Source organism: Choloepus didactylus, chromosome X, assembly GCF_015220235.1.
Source record: "Choloepus didactylus isolate mChoDid1 chromosome X, mChoDid1.pri, whole genome shotgun sequence".
NCBI lineage: Eukaryota > Metazoa > Chordata > Mammalia > Pilosa > Megalonychidae > Choloepus > Choloepus didactylus.
In genome coordinates, this window is record NC_051334.1 from 17,825,004 (window position 1) to 17,840,859 (window position 15,856).

At 45.9% G+C, this 15,856-nt stretch overlaps 1 protein-coding gene across 5 annotated transcripts in view; it reads right to left on the reverse strand.

Moving 5' to 3' along the window:
- SH3KBP1 (SH3 domain containing kinase binding protein 1) overlaps positions 1–10,218 on the reverse strand; it is a 411,078-nt gene extending 400,860 nt beyond the window's left edge. Inside the window, exon 1 of one of the 5 annotated variants that reach the window (XM_037821532.1) lies at positions 9,859–10,218. Coding sequence is in view for 4 of the 5 variants with exons in the window: in XM_037821528.1 (XP_037677456.1) it covers positions 9,859–9,862 (4 nt within the window). In the remaining variant the exon portion in view is untranslated. The remainder of the gene's footprint in view (positions 1–9,858) is intronic. The other 4 variants (XM_037821528.1, XM_037821529.1, XM_037821530.1 and 1 more) reach the window with 4 other exon arrangements.
- Between the last annotated feature and the right edge of the window lie 5,638 nt (positions 10,219–15,856).

The following is a 15,856-nucleotide window of genomic DNA, read 5'->3' on the forward strand; positions in this document are numbered from 1 at the left end:
AGTGTCTCACTGCATTAAGGTCCACAAGCTACATCTGGCTTTGTAAAGGTCTCTAAAGAAAACCATAGAATTGCCTGTAAAATATTCATCTATAAAATAACTATCAAGTTGAAAACCAAGCATTCATAGTCAACCAGGTTCCACTGTACCTTTGCCAACTGAAGGAATTTAAGCAAAGAAACCCAGAACTCCATCAACCCCATTTGTTTGAAACAGGCAGGTCAGTTTGGCATTTCAATGTTTTATTTTATTATCCAAATATTAATGAATCCCAGGAATTGCCAAAGAAGTTACTCAAGCAACTAACTCACACATGCTTCAGGACATAAAAGTAAATTCAAAATTCACCCATGGATGTAGGGTACCAGGGAGGCACCTGGAAGGCGAGCACCAAGATGAAGTGCCTTCCAAAGGAAATAGCAACCAAAAAAAATTAAAGAAATAAACACAAAACCATACTTTTCCTATAGTCCTTTGGAACCTCAAACAGGACCCTTACGTGTCCTCCAACCGTTCTCCAAAGCAGCTGGACTGTCCAGGAACCCCCAGGGGACAGGGATCCAATCTTCAGGTCGAAAACTTACCAAGGAAACAACCTAGAGAAAGAGCCTCACTGGGGGAAGCAGCGCCTGACCCTGACTAGAGGCCTATTATAAGCTGGACACTGCTGGTTCTTTTATGTTGAACCTTTAAACATAACCAGCAGTCACGTCACCTCTCTGAGCCTGTTTCATCTTCTGACGGTGTGGGTTGTGACTGCCATGGACTCTTCCAGCTTTTCAATTCCAGGGGCTGAAGTTTGGGTGGCAAAAGGACCCATCAACCGGCATAAAAACACACCCCACTAAGAAGGCAAAACTTTGGAGGAGCCAAACACAGCAAGAAACAAGTTAACTTTGTACCCCAAAGCCCTCACATCTCTGCAGATTAACAACCCAGGTACTGGCAGAAGAGGGGGGAACAGCTATGTCAAGACACTTTCTCCTCAAAGAACAAAATGGTGAAAGGGAGTGCCAAAGAGTCCTGCTCTCCAGCAGCTTCTTGGATGAAGACTGAGGCTACAGAAGAAAACCTTATGTTCCAGACCAGCTTATGATGAAGTAAGTAAACGGTCCTTCAACCATCTGTGTTACAAGCCTCCGTGGCACCCTCAGAGCAGGCTTTCTCAACCTCAGCACAACTGACATTTGGGGCCGGATCATTCTTTGTTGTGGGAGCTGTCTTGTGCATTACAAAGATGTTTAGCAGCATCCCTGGCCTCGAACCACTAGATGCTACCCACCCCCCAGTTGTGACAAACAAAAATGTCCCCCAGACAGTGCCAAATGTTTGGGGAGAGGGCCAGAATCACCCCCGGTTGAGAACCACTGCTGGAGACAACTTTCTTTCTTGAAACTTGTGGTTCTTTGTTGAAGCCATTTGACACACATGGCCTTCCCCTCATCTTCATCCACTGTAGTGAGGCTCACCATGAGCTGTCCAGCACACAGACCTTGTCAGTGCGCTCTTGCCAGGGGATCTTACAAACTTTCACCCACACTCCTGGCAGCCTGGAGCCTCAGACAAAGGCAAGCAGTGACAGTACACGGGTGAAAGGGTTACTCATTCATTCATTAACATATGGCACATTCTCTACACCAGGCAGTGAGCCAGGGCCATGGAGCTGGGGAGACCCAGTCCGAAACAAACAAACATAATACAACACAATGTCTTGTACAGCAAAACCTTTGGAATGGGCCTCAAAAGATGACTGGGGGACATTCCAAAGATGTCCACGCCCTAATCCCTGGAACATGGCATATGTTACCTTACATGGCAAAAGGAATTCTGCAGATGTGATTATGTTAAGGATCCTGAGATGAGGAGATTATCCTGGATTATCCCAGTGGGCCTGATACAATCACTAGGGTCCTTATAAGAGGGAAGCAAGAGAGTCAGGGTAAAAGAGAAGGTGATGTGATGACAGAAGCAGAGGTTGGAGCCATGCAGCCACAAGTCAAGGAATGTACACAGCTTCTAGAAGCTAGAAAGGGCAAGCATTCTCCCCTAGAGCCTCCAGAGGGAGTGTGGCCCTGATGACACACTGACATCGGTCCTGTGAGACCCCTTTCAGACTTCTGATCTCCAGATAATAAATTTGTGCTGTTTTAAGCCATCAGGTTTGTGGTAATTTGTTACAGCAGCAATAGGAAACTAATACAGGAGGGTACAAGGCGGAGAAGAGCGTGACGTCCATTTCCCATCAAGGGAACTACATGGCAGTGGCTCGGAGGACTGACCAAGGATGAAACAAGAAAAGGCGTGAGGTGGCTGCTGGCTTCACTAGGGCTTCGCTAAGGCAGTCAGGATTTAAAACATTTGCAAAAGGGTAGAGACATGGTGCCACTTTCAGAAACATTTAGGGCTTGACTTTAGATTAGAAGGGGCCAGGAGAGGGAAGGAAGAAGAAGCAAGGCAAAGGGCAGGGCACCTATAAAAGTACAGGAAAGATGGTGATGCCTTCAGTGAGATGGTGAGTAAAAGAGGCAGGGGAGATATCACGGAAGAGAAATGCTGAATTTAGCTTGTGACATGCTAAGTTTGAGGTGTCTAAGACAAACCTGGGTGACATTACCTAGAAGGCTAGAAATAATCATCAATTCAGTCAATATTAAATTTTCAGTTTACCAGGGGCCAGGAACAGGAACACACCCAAGACCAAGACAGAGGCAGTTCCTGCCCTCGTGTGGCTTACAGTCAGGACGGCGAGCAAGACTGGGGAGGGAGACTTAGGCATCACCAACAGGGGATACCTGAATCAGCCAAGTGTTTGAGAGCACTCAAGGACACACTTTCAACAGCAAGAGGACCAGAGGTGGACAGGGGTGGAAAAGCCAACAGAGGAGGAAGGAGGAGCCGTAAGAGAAATTGGGGGCAAATTAAGGTGTCCTAGAAACCAAGAAAAAAAGTTTTACCATCTCATAAGCCACAGTTAAGTCAAAGATGCTGAGGCCTGTCTGAGACCATGGACTTTGCAATTAGCAGATATTGAGCATTCCTCACTTCTAGTAGCATGAGCAGTTTCCAGAACATAATCAGGGAAAAGCGACAGGTCAGCAATCTTGGTAAGAGAGGGGCAGGCCAAGCAGGTATAGACAGCCAGGAAAAAGTAGCTGTATCATGAAAAAGAGCAGTGAAGAGGAGAGAGGAAAAAGATAAACACAAAGTGCACCTTTAAGATGGCTTTAATAAAATTTTAAAATCTAAATTTAAAAACAAAGATGGAATCTTTTCAAGGAAGGAGAGGGTGGTTGACTGCTAACACTAAGTTATCCAGGAGAAACCAGGAAAAGCCAAGCCTGCTCTCAGGGCAGAGTGGTAGGAAAAATAATGCCCCCCCAAAGCAGTCCATGTCCTAATCCCTGGAAGCTGTGAACACATTACCTCACATGCGAAGAGGGAATAAAATTTGCAGGTGGAATTAAGGTTGCTAACAGACTGGCCTTGGATGGGGAGATACTCCCGGCTTATCCAGGTGGACTCACAAGGCCCCTTATCAGTGGGAGAGGGAGACAGAAGAGAGGCAGTGTCACAGAGGGGCAGCTGAGAAAGAGCCCATCAGCCATTGCTGGCTGTGAAGATGGCAGGGGGGTGCCACAAGTCAAGGAATGCAGACAGCCTCTCCAAGCTGGAAAAGGCAAGGGAACAGATTCTCCACTGGAGTCTCCGGAAGGAACGCAGCCCTATTGACATCTTGATTTGGGGTCAGAGAGACCTGTGTCGGACTTCTGGTCTCCAGAACTATAAGATAATGGATCTATGTTGCTTTAAGTCACCAGGTTTGTGGTAATTTGTTACCACAGTAGTAGGATACTAATACCAAGTATGGAAAATCATGAACAATTATCAAAAAGCCTTATAATGCTAACAGTATAGTTTTTAAATCCCTTCTAAAGTGGAAAAGAGGGACAAGAAGGACGATGGGGAAGATCTGTGCCATACTCTTGCCAAGATCCCCCGGCTAAGGTCTCTAAAGCCCTGGTGTTGGAAGTCTGGCTTGGACTGGATTCATGGAAGAATCACCACTATGTTGTTTTCATAACTCCAGGAGAGGCCTGTTTTGAACTAGGAAAATATTTTTCTCCTCCCCTGAGGTCACATGTCACATCGAACAGCATTTTACTTTACGAACAGAGTGCCCCGTGTATTGCTGGGTGAATCACGCGCTCTGGACCTCCGCTTTCTCAGCTGTAAAGCCAGGAGGCTCTATTACAGGGGGGACTGTCAAACTTGAACACGCCTCATTACCACTGGTGGGCTTGTGAAAACAGAGATCGCTGGGCCCCACCCCCAGGGTTTCTGAGTCCCTAGGTCTGGGGTGGGGTCCAGAATTTGTATCTCTAACAGGTTCCCAGGGGAGAGTGGCACTGCTGGTCCAGGGAACACTCTGGTTTTCAGCAGCTTGCTCCGTGTTACTCCGTACCCCTTCACCTGGTATAGCATTTCAGTTTACTTGTCCATTTTGTTAAATGTTGAACAACAGTCCCCAGACTAGAGGTGGCTGATATTAAGGCAGTAGCCACGAAATATACCTAGAAAGCTGTTCTCCTCACCGACCACCTCCTACCCCATCCCCACTCATCACTTAGTTAACTGAAAAAGAGAAAAGCAGCCCCTGCCACCCGGGAGCCAGCCAGGCTCTCCCACCTGGGCCCGGGTGTTCTCTTGAACATAAATTCATTCCCAGAACACCAACATCAGACAAGGCCCCACTGGGACCAGGATGGGACAAGACAAAATCAAGACCACTCCGTAATCGTTGCCAAAGATAAAACATGAACCTTGTCCGAACCACAAAAATGGCCAAATATCCCCAACCCTGGCTAATATAAGTGACTGCTGCTTCTCCACCAATCACACTTTAGCCTTACTCAAATTTTCCCTCCTTTAGCCTTACTCCAATCTTCCCTCCTTCTGGGTTAGCTTTATTAAGACACCCAATCATAGAATTATAGCCCACTTCCTGACAGCATCCAGTCCAGAGCCAAGCCCTGCTCCCTTAAACCCTCCCCCAAATCACCTGACACAAGCCCCAATCCTAAAATAGGTCTTTTCTAACACCCATTCACTCAGATGCCACATGGTTGCCTGTGGTGTGTGTCCTCCCTCACTGCAAGCAGAAGTACACCTAGGTTGTTCCCAGTGCCATGCGGCTGAAGGGCAGTGGCAACTTCTACTCAACCTTCAGATTTCAGCTCAAATATAATCTTCTCAAAGAAAATGGCCTTAACCCCTCTCTGGTCTAAGTCAGATTCTCCCTCTCTACATCTCTTCCATGAGACTTACTATGACTTACAATTAATTACATTAATGTCTACTCCTCCACTCAACTGAAAAAAGCACAAGCCAGCCGGTCTGTGTATGTTGTGCTCCTGTTCCTAGCATGATGCCTGACACAAATAAATATTTGTTGGATGGATGGATGGAGAGATGAGTGGATGAATACTGGCTATTGTATATGACATACTTCGATGAGAGAATGTCAGTAATGCAAAAAGAACTGAAGTGATAAGAAGAAACCACCAGATGATGGCAAGGTTTCGGTCTTGCCATCATGGATACAAGGGGGTAAAGGTCCTGTATGATATAGGTGGGAGCCTTTTCTTCCACTTCTAACTCAAGACTTGTTTGTGGAAACCAACACATTACATTGATTTTAGCTTTAATTTAGCATAAACCTGTCTACCACCAATATAATACCTTCCTAAGAACAGTTCGACCTTTATTGTTATGCTGGAATTCTTTAAACAGAAACCATTTGATGGGCCTTCAAACTCTTCACTATCCACAGATTTGGTATGCGAAAACATTTATGTAACTGTAATCATAAGACGCCTGTATCTAGCATTATAGGCATCTATCTCTCCATAAGCTCCACGGGCACGCTTTTGAGTAGGTTTTTCTAAGGAGCCATTTCACAACTAACCAGCCTCAATTCAGGGTTAGGGATTTGATGCTTTTCAGTTTTTTCAGACCAAAGACTATATAATACAGTTTTATTGTGTCATCCATCAACAGAAAAATCATTACCAGGCTAGAAAGAATACAAATGTATCAAATTGATAAACTGGACAAACCTGAAAACCAGAGAGACTCAGGGGATTGGGGAAGGGGAGCAGGCCCATGGGTATACAAACACCCCAATTCAGAAACAAAACTGTTAGGGCACGCCACCAGAAGACATACAGAATCAATCATGAAATACCCGTACTTCATCACAAATATGCTGCTGAAGATGTTTTAGAATACAGATGATCTTGAGCCACAAACTACAAGCATCTAAATCACACTATAAACACCTCTATGAATTAAATTACATTATTCATTTTAATCTTATGTCTCTAAACATGAACACCCTATTAGTAATGGTTACAGTATATATTTAAAAAAAAAAAAGCTTGAAGGGACTATAAACTGTGGAAGCACCCTAATTTTCTTAGGAGGTTCCGAATAATGAAGACAGTTCAGATCTGAATGATAAACAGGTCTGTTTCTTCTTAAAGGGGATTCAGTCCTCTTCTTATTGAGATATACAAAGCATAATTCTCCACATGGTAGTCTAACCGTGGGAGAAGACTTTTTTTTTATTTTTTAAACATTTTTATTGTGAAATATAACATATTTATAGGAAAGTGATAAATTTCAAAATACCATTTAACAGGTAGTTATAGAGCAAATTTCAAAGTATAGTATGGGTTACAGTTCCACAATTTCAGGTTATTTCCTTTGGGCTGTTCTAATACACTAGAAGTAAAAAGAAGTAACTATATAATGATTCAGTAGTCATAATCATTTGCTAAATCCTAACTTCTCTGTTACAACTCCTCCCTCTCATTTGATCATTTTCTCAGTCTTCAGGGATACTTGGGCAATGACCATTCTAACATTTTCATGTTGACAAGGGGTATCAACATTATGGAGTAGGGGAATGCAACTGGTTGATGTTCTGGGAGAGACTGGTACCTCTATATTTCAGGGCTTATGTGGCATAGGAACAATCTGGAAGTTTTAAGTTTCTGGAAAATAAACTTAATAAGTAAAACTTTTATAAAGTCTTAGATAGAGCACTGGGTTTTCTTTATGGTTTTCAAGAATACTGTTGGTTGGGGATTTGACATACCATGGCAATTTGTAGTATCTGGCTGAAGCGTGCATAAAAGTAACCTCCAGAATGACCTCTCAACTCTATTTGAACTCTCTTAGCCACTGAAACTTCATTTTGTTACATTTCTTTCCCCCATTTTGGTCAAGAAGGTATTCTCAATCCCATGATGCCAGAACCAAGTTCATTCCTGGGAGTCATGTACCACATTGCCAGGGAGACTTACACCCCTGGGAGTCATATCCCACATGGGGGGGGGGGGGGCAGTGAGTTTATTTGCAGAGTTTGGCATAAAGAGAGAGGCCACATCTGAGCAACAAGAGGTTCTCTGTGGGTGACTCTTAGGCGTGTTTATAAGTAGGCTTAGCGTCACCATTACAGAAAAATAACAGATATACACAGCCACACATAAAAGAAAACCCAAAACACCCCATATCCCTTATCCTCCCCCCCCCAAATTATTTACTCTTAATACTGGTGTGGTACTAGTAAGGTAGTACTGTTAAATATAATCCATAGCATGCAATAGGCAATTTTTCCCATATACTACTCTATTATTAACTCTTTATAAAAGTGTGATACATTTCAAGTAGTTCATGCAAGAACTTATTTATATTTGTAGTATTCATCAGTGAGATACATGACTTTAGACAACCCCTTTCAATCATATTCACCTACAATAGGCACTATTACTTATAATCCCAATAATGAACTACCATCACCTCTATCCATTCTCAAACATTTCAGATCAACCTTGTTAACAAATCTGTACATATTAGGTAACCACTCCCCCTTCTCTAGCTTCTCTCTATCTCTAGGTCCCCTAATTTCTACATTTTAAGACTCTGAGTTTACATTTTCTAGGTGGTTCACATTAGTGAAATTATATAATATCTATCTTTTTGTGTCTGGCTTATTTCACTCAGTATTATGTCTTCAAGGTAGATCTAACTTCTTTTTGTGTGTAACCCTTTTTGTGACCAACCCAAAACAAAAGGTGATCAAAACAGCCTTTTTGGTTACATCAGGAAAAATCAACCTGTTACCAATGGGATTTGCAGTGTTTAGAGTGAAAGTATATACTTCTGTTAATGAATTAACTCATCTTATCAGGAACCAAAGCAAAACAAGAGTGTAAGCTGTTTTGTCTTTCATGAAATGGGAGGGTTTCAAACCCCTCTTTCACTCACTCATTCATTCATTCAATCAGCAAATATTTATTTGGGGCCTGCCCTGTGCTAGGCCCCAAGGAAAACAGTGCTGGGCGTCCCTACAGTGATGGAGCTTAGAGTGGGGGAAGATAAATGTTGAACTCACAAATATGTAATACTGCTATGAAAAAAGCAAAAGGTGCTTTATGAGAAAGGAATAGCAGAGAGGAGCTAATTTATCCTGGGGGAAGGGTTAGAAAGAGGGGTGGGGGTCAGAAAAGGGTGCTGTGAAAAAAGTGACATTTAAGTTGAAAGGCCATCAAATCACCACCACTTTGGAGAAGGGAAGCTGTTTTAGCAAATGACCCACAAAGGGGATTTTAACTTTGCCTGTCAACAACTGACTGGGTTAAACCTCCCCTTTTCCAGCACATCTTCATAAGCATTCCTAGGACTGTTCACTTATCACCATCTGACTGGTGTACCCAAATCCTATTATCTGAACACAGAAAGGGCTCACTTTATTACAATTTATTATAATCTGCAGCCTTCCTATGCTTGGCCTAGAAACACCCAAAAAATAATCTGCCAGACGCATGAAAAGCAGAGAGAATGGCTGTCAGCAACAATAAATATTACCTGGGTGGGCCAAACGTTTAATAGCCCCGGTGACCACAAATCCTTTGCCCAATAGAGTGTCAATTCCTCTGGACAGTAAGGTGGCTTTTGCTCCGGGCTGTAAACCAGATGGGACCCACGGGGCCTAACCCTTAGTTGCCAACTTGGAACTAATGTTTGATCCCGCAAATCAGGACCGGGTCACCGTTTCCAGTTCCCCGACCCTGCTAACTTAGGAGGAAGGTGTGAGAAGTGGCCTTTGAGCATCACGGAGCCGAGGGCCCGCTGGGCTGGAGGAAGGAAGGCAACACCGGGGTCAGGGCAGGGAAGAAGGGGGGCTCCAAGGGAGGCGCGTCAGGCGTTCAGGACCCCGGGACTGGGCGCCAGGTCTGGCCCTGGGAAGTCTCCCGACTCCTCCCCGCTCAGGTCAGCCCGGAGCAAAGGCAACCCAGCCCCACTCCACCCCCGACCCCCCAGGCAGACGCCGCGATTCTGGCTTCCCCCGCGGCGGTGCCGGTGGGCCCCGTCAGCCCAGCGCCGGGCCGGAGCCCACTCCCCACCCCCAGCTCTGGGTAACCGCGTCCGCAGCGCAGAAAAGGGCGGATTCGGGCGAGAAAATGGCCAAGGCAAAAGTCTCCCCGCCCACCCGAAAGGCCAACCACACCCCGCCGCATCCCTCAGCCCCAGCCGCCCCGGCCCGGCCCGGCCCCCGCGTCCTCCGCCCAGGCCCCGCGGGGTTCCCGTCGGCGCCGCGCGCGGGCTCGCCAGGGGGGCGGGAGCGAGTGGGAGTGAATTGGGGAGCGTGAGGCTGACGAGGATGGCCCCCGAGGTACCGCCCGCCGGGGCCCTGTTCCCAGGGCGCGCTCCGCGGCCCCGCGGTCCCGGGACGGGCGCACCGCCCCCAGGCTGAGGTGGGCGTCGGGGCGTGAGTGGCGGCCCCTCACTCACCCATTGGCGTCGAGCCGGGCTGGGCCGCCGAGGCAGCTGGAAAGTTGGCGGAGGCGAGCGCGGGGCCACGGGGCGCGGGGGTCGGGGCGCGGCGGCGGCCGGGCGGGCTTCCTCCTCAGTGGTGGCGGCGGCGGCGGCGGCTCAGCGCCGCCCGCTGCTGCTGCCTCTGCTGCTGCTGCTGCTGCTGCCCCGGGGCGGCTCCTGCTGCTGCTGCATCGCGGCTCGTTGCGCCCGGCTGCGCCGGGTTTCCTGCTCCCCACGAGTGGAAATTGCGAAAAAAAAAGCGCCGCCCAGCCCAGCGCCCGGCTGCCGCGGCCGCGCCGCCCGCTCCGCCCCTCCTGGTCGCCGCGGCCACCGCCGCCGCGGATGCTCCTGCGGCTCCGCCTGACGGGGACGCGCGGCCGCCCGGGCGGGGGCGGGGCCGCGAAGGGGCGGGGCTGCGGCGGACTGGCGCGCGGGGCGTCCCTGCGGCTGAGGCTCCCGCGCCCTTCCCACCGCCCACCCGGGAGGACTGGGCTCCGCGCGGCCGCCCCCCACCCGCGGCGGCTCGGCTACCGCCCCGGGAAATGCCGCGAGACTCCTCGAGACTGGAGGGGAGGGGAGCCTGTGGGGGAGGGGGCGTGGGAGTGGAGAGGCACGTGGGGAAGGGAGTGGAGGGAGCGGTCGCGGAGGGGGCGGCGGAGGTGGAAGAGGGGAGGGGAGACCAGGGCAGGTGAGGGCGGAACACCTGGGGCGGACCCCGTGCGGCCACTGGCTGCTGAGGGTGATGGTTTGGAACCCCGGGGGAGTCGAGGCAACCCCGAGTAAAGCTTCCTGGAGGGGGTTGTTGGGAAGGAAAGAGAAGCGGTCCCTGGGGAGGGAGGTATGTGCTTTGTCCCTTCGGTGCGGTGGGGGGGGCGGCAGGCTAGGTGAGAGTTCCTGGCCTAGGAGGGGGTGGGATGGAGATGCGGAAAGAGGAGAAGGGCGCCGTGGGGCCGGCAGGGCACATCACCCCGCCACGAACCCCGCGCCCCCGCATCTGCGACAGGTGCAGTTCCCGTGACTGTCTTCCTGAGCTCTGATGTTCCCAGGAACCCACTGAGGTACGGGCTGACTCCCACCCCACAGGAATCATCGTGCCATATTGACCCCCAGACCTGGGTAGCCGACCACAGACTGGGCCCTAAAATGAAAATGGAATTCGTGGGAATTCCTGAGCAGCTCACAAGCTCCTCTTTAGGTCTATTCACCACCATGCCTTTCGCCATAGATCCTCTGCCAGGGACCAAATTCATTTACCGTCCCGTTATTTCCTTTTCCCCTTCCACCCTCTGGTGGTAGGAAGAGATAATGAAATACAGGGGAGACATTCAGGCAGCCTCTGAGAAATGGACCCACAGGTGAAAAATAAAAGCCGACCTCTACTGAGAGTGGTTGAGATGGGAAAGTTTATGTTGTATATAGGTTTCTGCAATTTAAAAAAGAGACACTAAAGAAACAATGACAATTAAATACAGTTACATGATCCTGGACTGGATCTGATAACAGAGGAGAAAATGCCTCAAAGGACATTATTGGGACATATGAAAAAATTGGAATATAGACTGTAAGCTTTATATCAATGCTAAGTTTCTTGAACTTGATAACTTTACTCAAGGTAATTACATAAGTGAATATCCTTGTTCTTAGGAAATGCATGTGGAAGTGTTCAAAGAGCATAATGTATGCAACCTACTCTCAAATGTTTATAAAATAAAGATTGATGGATAGATAGAATGATACAGCAAAAGGGGCACAATGGTAAAAGTCAGTGGATCTGGGTATCTGGGTAGGTGGTATGTTGGACTTTCCTATATGGGTTTAGTATCATTTTTGCAACTGTCCCATAAGTTTGAAATTATTTCAAAATAAAAAGTTTTAAAAATATAAATCAATAAACAAAATTTAAAAGCTGACCCATACCCATTATAGGACCACCTCCACATCTCACCTATGTTGATGTGGCAACTCTTGTAAATTGATTAGGTCCTGGGATTTCTGTAGAAAGGTGTTCTTATAACTGTGTCATTAACTTTAAAAAATAAAAAAACACAAAGCCTCAAAGTCAGGTTCTCACCAACAAGAGATCAGTAGCATCATCCTGCTAAATACTTTACATGTGTGTCACAGCATTCTGACCCACAGACTAATCAAGGAACAGAAAAGTCAGACTCCTAAGGAGGGATGATGAAACACGGAGATGAAAACTCTGACGTAGTGCTGGGGGCAGTGATGAATACTGAAGTCTACCTGCCCCAGGCACCATGGTGCCTCACTCATTAGATGTCTTGGCAGATCATCGTCTAATCAGAGCCCTGAGATCTTGCAATGTGATCTTAGAGTTGACAAATATGGACACTCAGAGCCTGGCCGAGGCCCACTGTTACTGGCACTTTTTTTTTTTTAACCCCACACAGAAAAACTGATCTGGGGTCAGCCCAGTTTCAAAAGCACTTCATTTCACTAAGGCCAGGGTCATTGGGTTACCTTAACCTTCTCTCTGAAGAGATTCAGACCTGAAAGTGCCCCGGACTTGCGGTGATCTAACATCTGGGGTGCTGAAGATTCTTGGCTGCCCGCCCCATGTCTTCACAGAACAATGAGTCAAGAAGCCTTTGAACATTGGTGATGCCACCTACCATGGCGGGAGTTATTTGGACACTGCAGAGGGGGATACACCTAAAGCCAGCAGGCTGGTGGTTGAATTCCATAGGGCTCAAAAAAAAAAAAAAAAAAAGGAAAAAGAAAGAAAGGAAAAATATCAACAGCAGCTTGTCTTATATTTTGCTTAATTATACTCATCTCTCTGTCTACAGGAAGAAGACAGTCTTCTCATTTATTTATTTTTTCCAGCTTCACACGGGTGAAGACAGATCACTTGAAGTTTTTGTGTCTTGTTTTGGCTCTGGTCTATTTCAGGGCATATCTTTTCCTTCTGTACCCCTACTCCTTAATCTGGAAATGCCTCCCACATCAACAAATTTGTCAGTTTATCACGAAAGAAAGACTGAGGGCAAGACTTCACATTTTTGAAAATTCTTGAGCTGTGCCCTAATTTGAATGCCTTAACTAAGTTGTGTCAATTCTACTCAAAACACTAAATTACCTTTTCACTTTATATTTTTCTAAATTACAAAAATGGGCATTCCATTTTTTTCCTCACTTATTGTTTGGTTCTTCTGAATTGTTCCTCTTGTCCTTTCATATTTTTCTTTCTTTTCTTTGAGAAACTTCTGCTGAGCAGCAAAAGGGAGGTTAATATCGAGATTCAAATTCAGCTGCTGCTAAGAATAGATGTATAATCCCTCATCCTGCCTCCCTCTTACAAGGGTATTTTTTTAACAGAATAGTTAGTGCAATATTTCAAATTATATGTACTTACCTCATGAATATTTCTAGAAAATACAATTGTATTTAATACAATTGAGTTGAACTCCCTTTTCTAGTAGAATAGATAATGCTTTCTGGGAATGGAGAGTAGCTGAGCTGTCACACAGCAGATGATATGACACAATTTAAAAGGCACCACTGTGTTGTGCAGTGGTAGTAACATTTTTGGATAAAAATGGAAGGTGGGTGAGCATCTGCCTATCTAGCCTGTCACACTTGCTCTCTCCAAGTACTCAGACTTGACATCTGTAATTTGCCCGTAATGAATGATGCTTTGCTTTGATAACCTTTAATATAACCTCATCTTTACATTAATATAAATTCCATGCTGAGGGCTTTACCAAAGATGTTCATTATATAGTGCTTCCAATGAGCTTTGCAGAGAAATGTAAAAATCTCACAATGTCAGAAATTAAGGAAGAGCTCAGTGAAAAGGAAGGGGGAATGTCAAAAAGGCATAGGAGCCGACCTGAAAGAGTGCCCAAAGGCCAATGCTGGAGCAATTTAAACAACAAAATAAATAACGATAGTATGGGATTATGACCCAAAGAATGATATCACGGCCTTTGAGTCCACGCTGGTATAAATAGATAACCGACTAAAGAAATAAATAAATCAGGGTCAAGGGACAACTATTCCTTACAGAAGAATTCCAATTGGTAAACGAGGAGAAGGGAAAATTCAGAAATCATCAATTAATGAAAGCACAATCACCTAAAATTCTAAAATTAGTAGGTGAAGGTTTAAGGAGAAATAGGATATTTATATAGTCTCACGATACCTCACCCCCTAAATAAATATTTATTACTTACAAAGGGGACAACAGTGAAGAACCCTGACAGACACCGCCTTCACCAAGCGGTCAAGCATCCCTACAGTTTTGAGGCAGGTTTTTCCACTCCTCTTTGCTTGTGGACACTGGGTTTAAAGGGAACATGTCAGGAGGAACAACAGCCATGGAAAGAACGTCTTGTTCTCTTGTGGTTGATCTGGCTTGATAACCTCTCTTGAAATGGCCGACTCACTTCCCCCTTTGTTCTTTTTCAGTGAACCCTTTTCAACAAATCCAAGAGAACTGGGTTTACCAGCTCTGTGGAGATGGAAACTAATCAAGTCAGAGAAGTAGATCATTTCTAAAATGTCTAAACCATGATTCTCTTTACAAGCTTTGTAGGACAGTTTTGCTTTGTAAAGGAAACATAGATGAAGAAGCCAAAAGGTGAAATCTGCTTCATCCTCAAAGCTATAAAGCTGGAATAGGGTATTCCTGCTTAAAAAGCCAAAGAATGCCTGTTACCAACTTCAAAGCCGATTAGTCACAGGAAACTTGTATCTAAAACACACAAAAAGAGCCCCAGTGTGTAGACTAACTTGCCGAGAACAATTTTCTATGCCTTTTCACAGTACTGCTTTGTCTAAGAAAATATTAAATCGGGAGAACGGTCCTAGGAGATAACAAGAAATATGGTTTCTACTGTTTTCTACACACTCTACCATCAATTACAAGGGGTCATGTGTAAGGAAGGTCACAATTTAAAAGCACATCAAATGATATTCAGAAAAAGGCTCCAACACACAGACATTAAGATCATATGCATTGTAATAAATGTTAACTTTAACTTGAATAATGGTATTGAACATAGGATGAAACCATTCCAAAAGGCCAATTTTCTTAAAATGAGAGCTGATAAACTAATGATAGGGGACTTTTTATCCTTTTAGTGATGAAGATTTAGAAGTCGGAATTGACTTCCAAAAACGGTTTCTCTTTTCCCCTGACCTTTCAAGGGACCCATCACAGACTGGGGTTATGCTGGAGCTGGAGTTTCAGGATGTACAGACATTTGCAGACTGAGGGAAGAACAAGTGAGAATGCTCCAAGTCTGGGAAATAGATGGTGTTGTCAGGGAGCTTGTGAAGGTCTGCGTAGAAGGGGCAGAAGCGCGGCCAAACTGCCAATTCCAAGTGGTCTCTATATGGCAGACGAGTCAACAAGACCTTGTAGGAACAGGTCTGAGCATGAGTCTCTAAGCAGACCAATTTTAATAAGGTAATTCTGGTGAGCCCTGCAAGAGGAACTGGAGGAGGAAGAGCCTGCAAGTGGGAGACCATGGTCCAGGCCAGAGATAGGATGGCATTGACATTGACAGAAAGGAGAGGTCATGAGCCCTTTCTGGGGTGCATTTGACAGGATCTAGTGAGCCACTGGATTTTGGAAGAGGGTAGGGAGCAAAGAAGGAGGAAGATTATAGAGAAATATTTTGTCACCTAGTTTGGAGGCTGTGTGGATGGAGAGAAGTGGAGAAGGAAGTCATTGGAAGATGGGGGTGGGGGCGGTTGGATAATGGGTTCAAATTTGAATCTTATTAACACTGAATCCAAAAAGGAATGCAGTACTGATCCGTGCCATAACATAAAACATTATGTTATAACATGAAAACATGACACTAAGTGAAAAAAGCCAGACACAAAAGATCACTTATTGTATGATTCCATTTATATGAAATGTCTGGAATGGGCAAATCTATAGAGACAGGAAGTAGATTAGTGACTGCCTTAGGGCTTGGGGGGTGGTTGAAGGGAGTAGGGA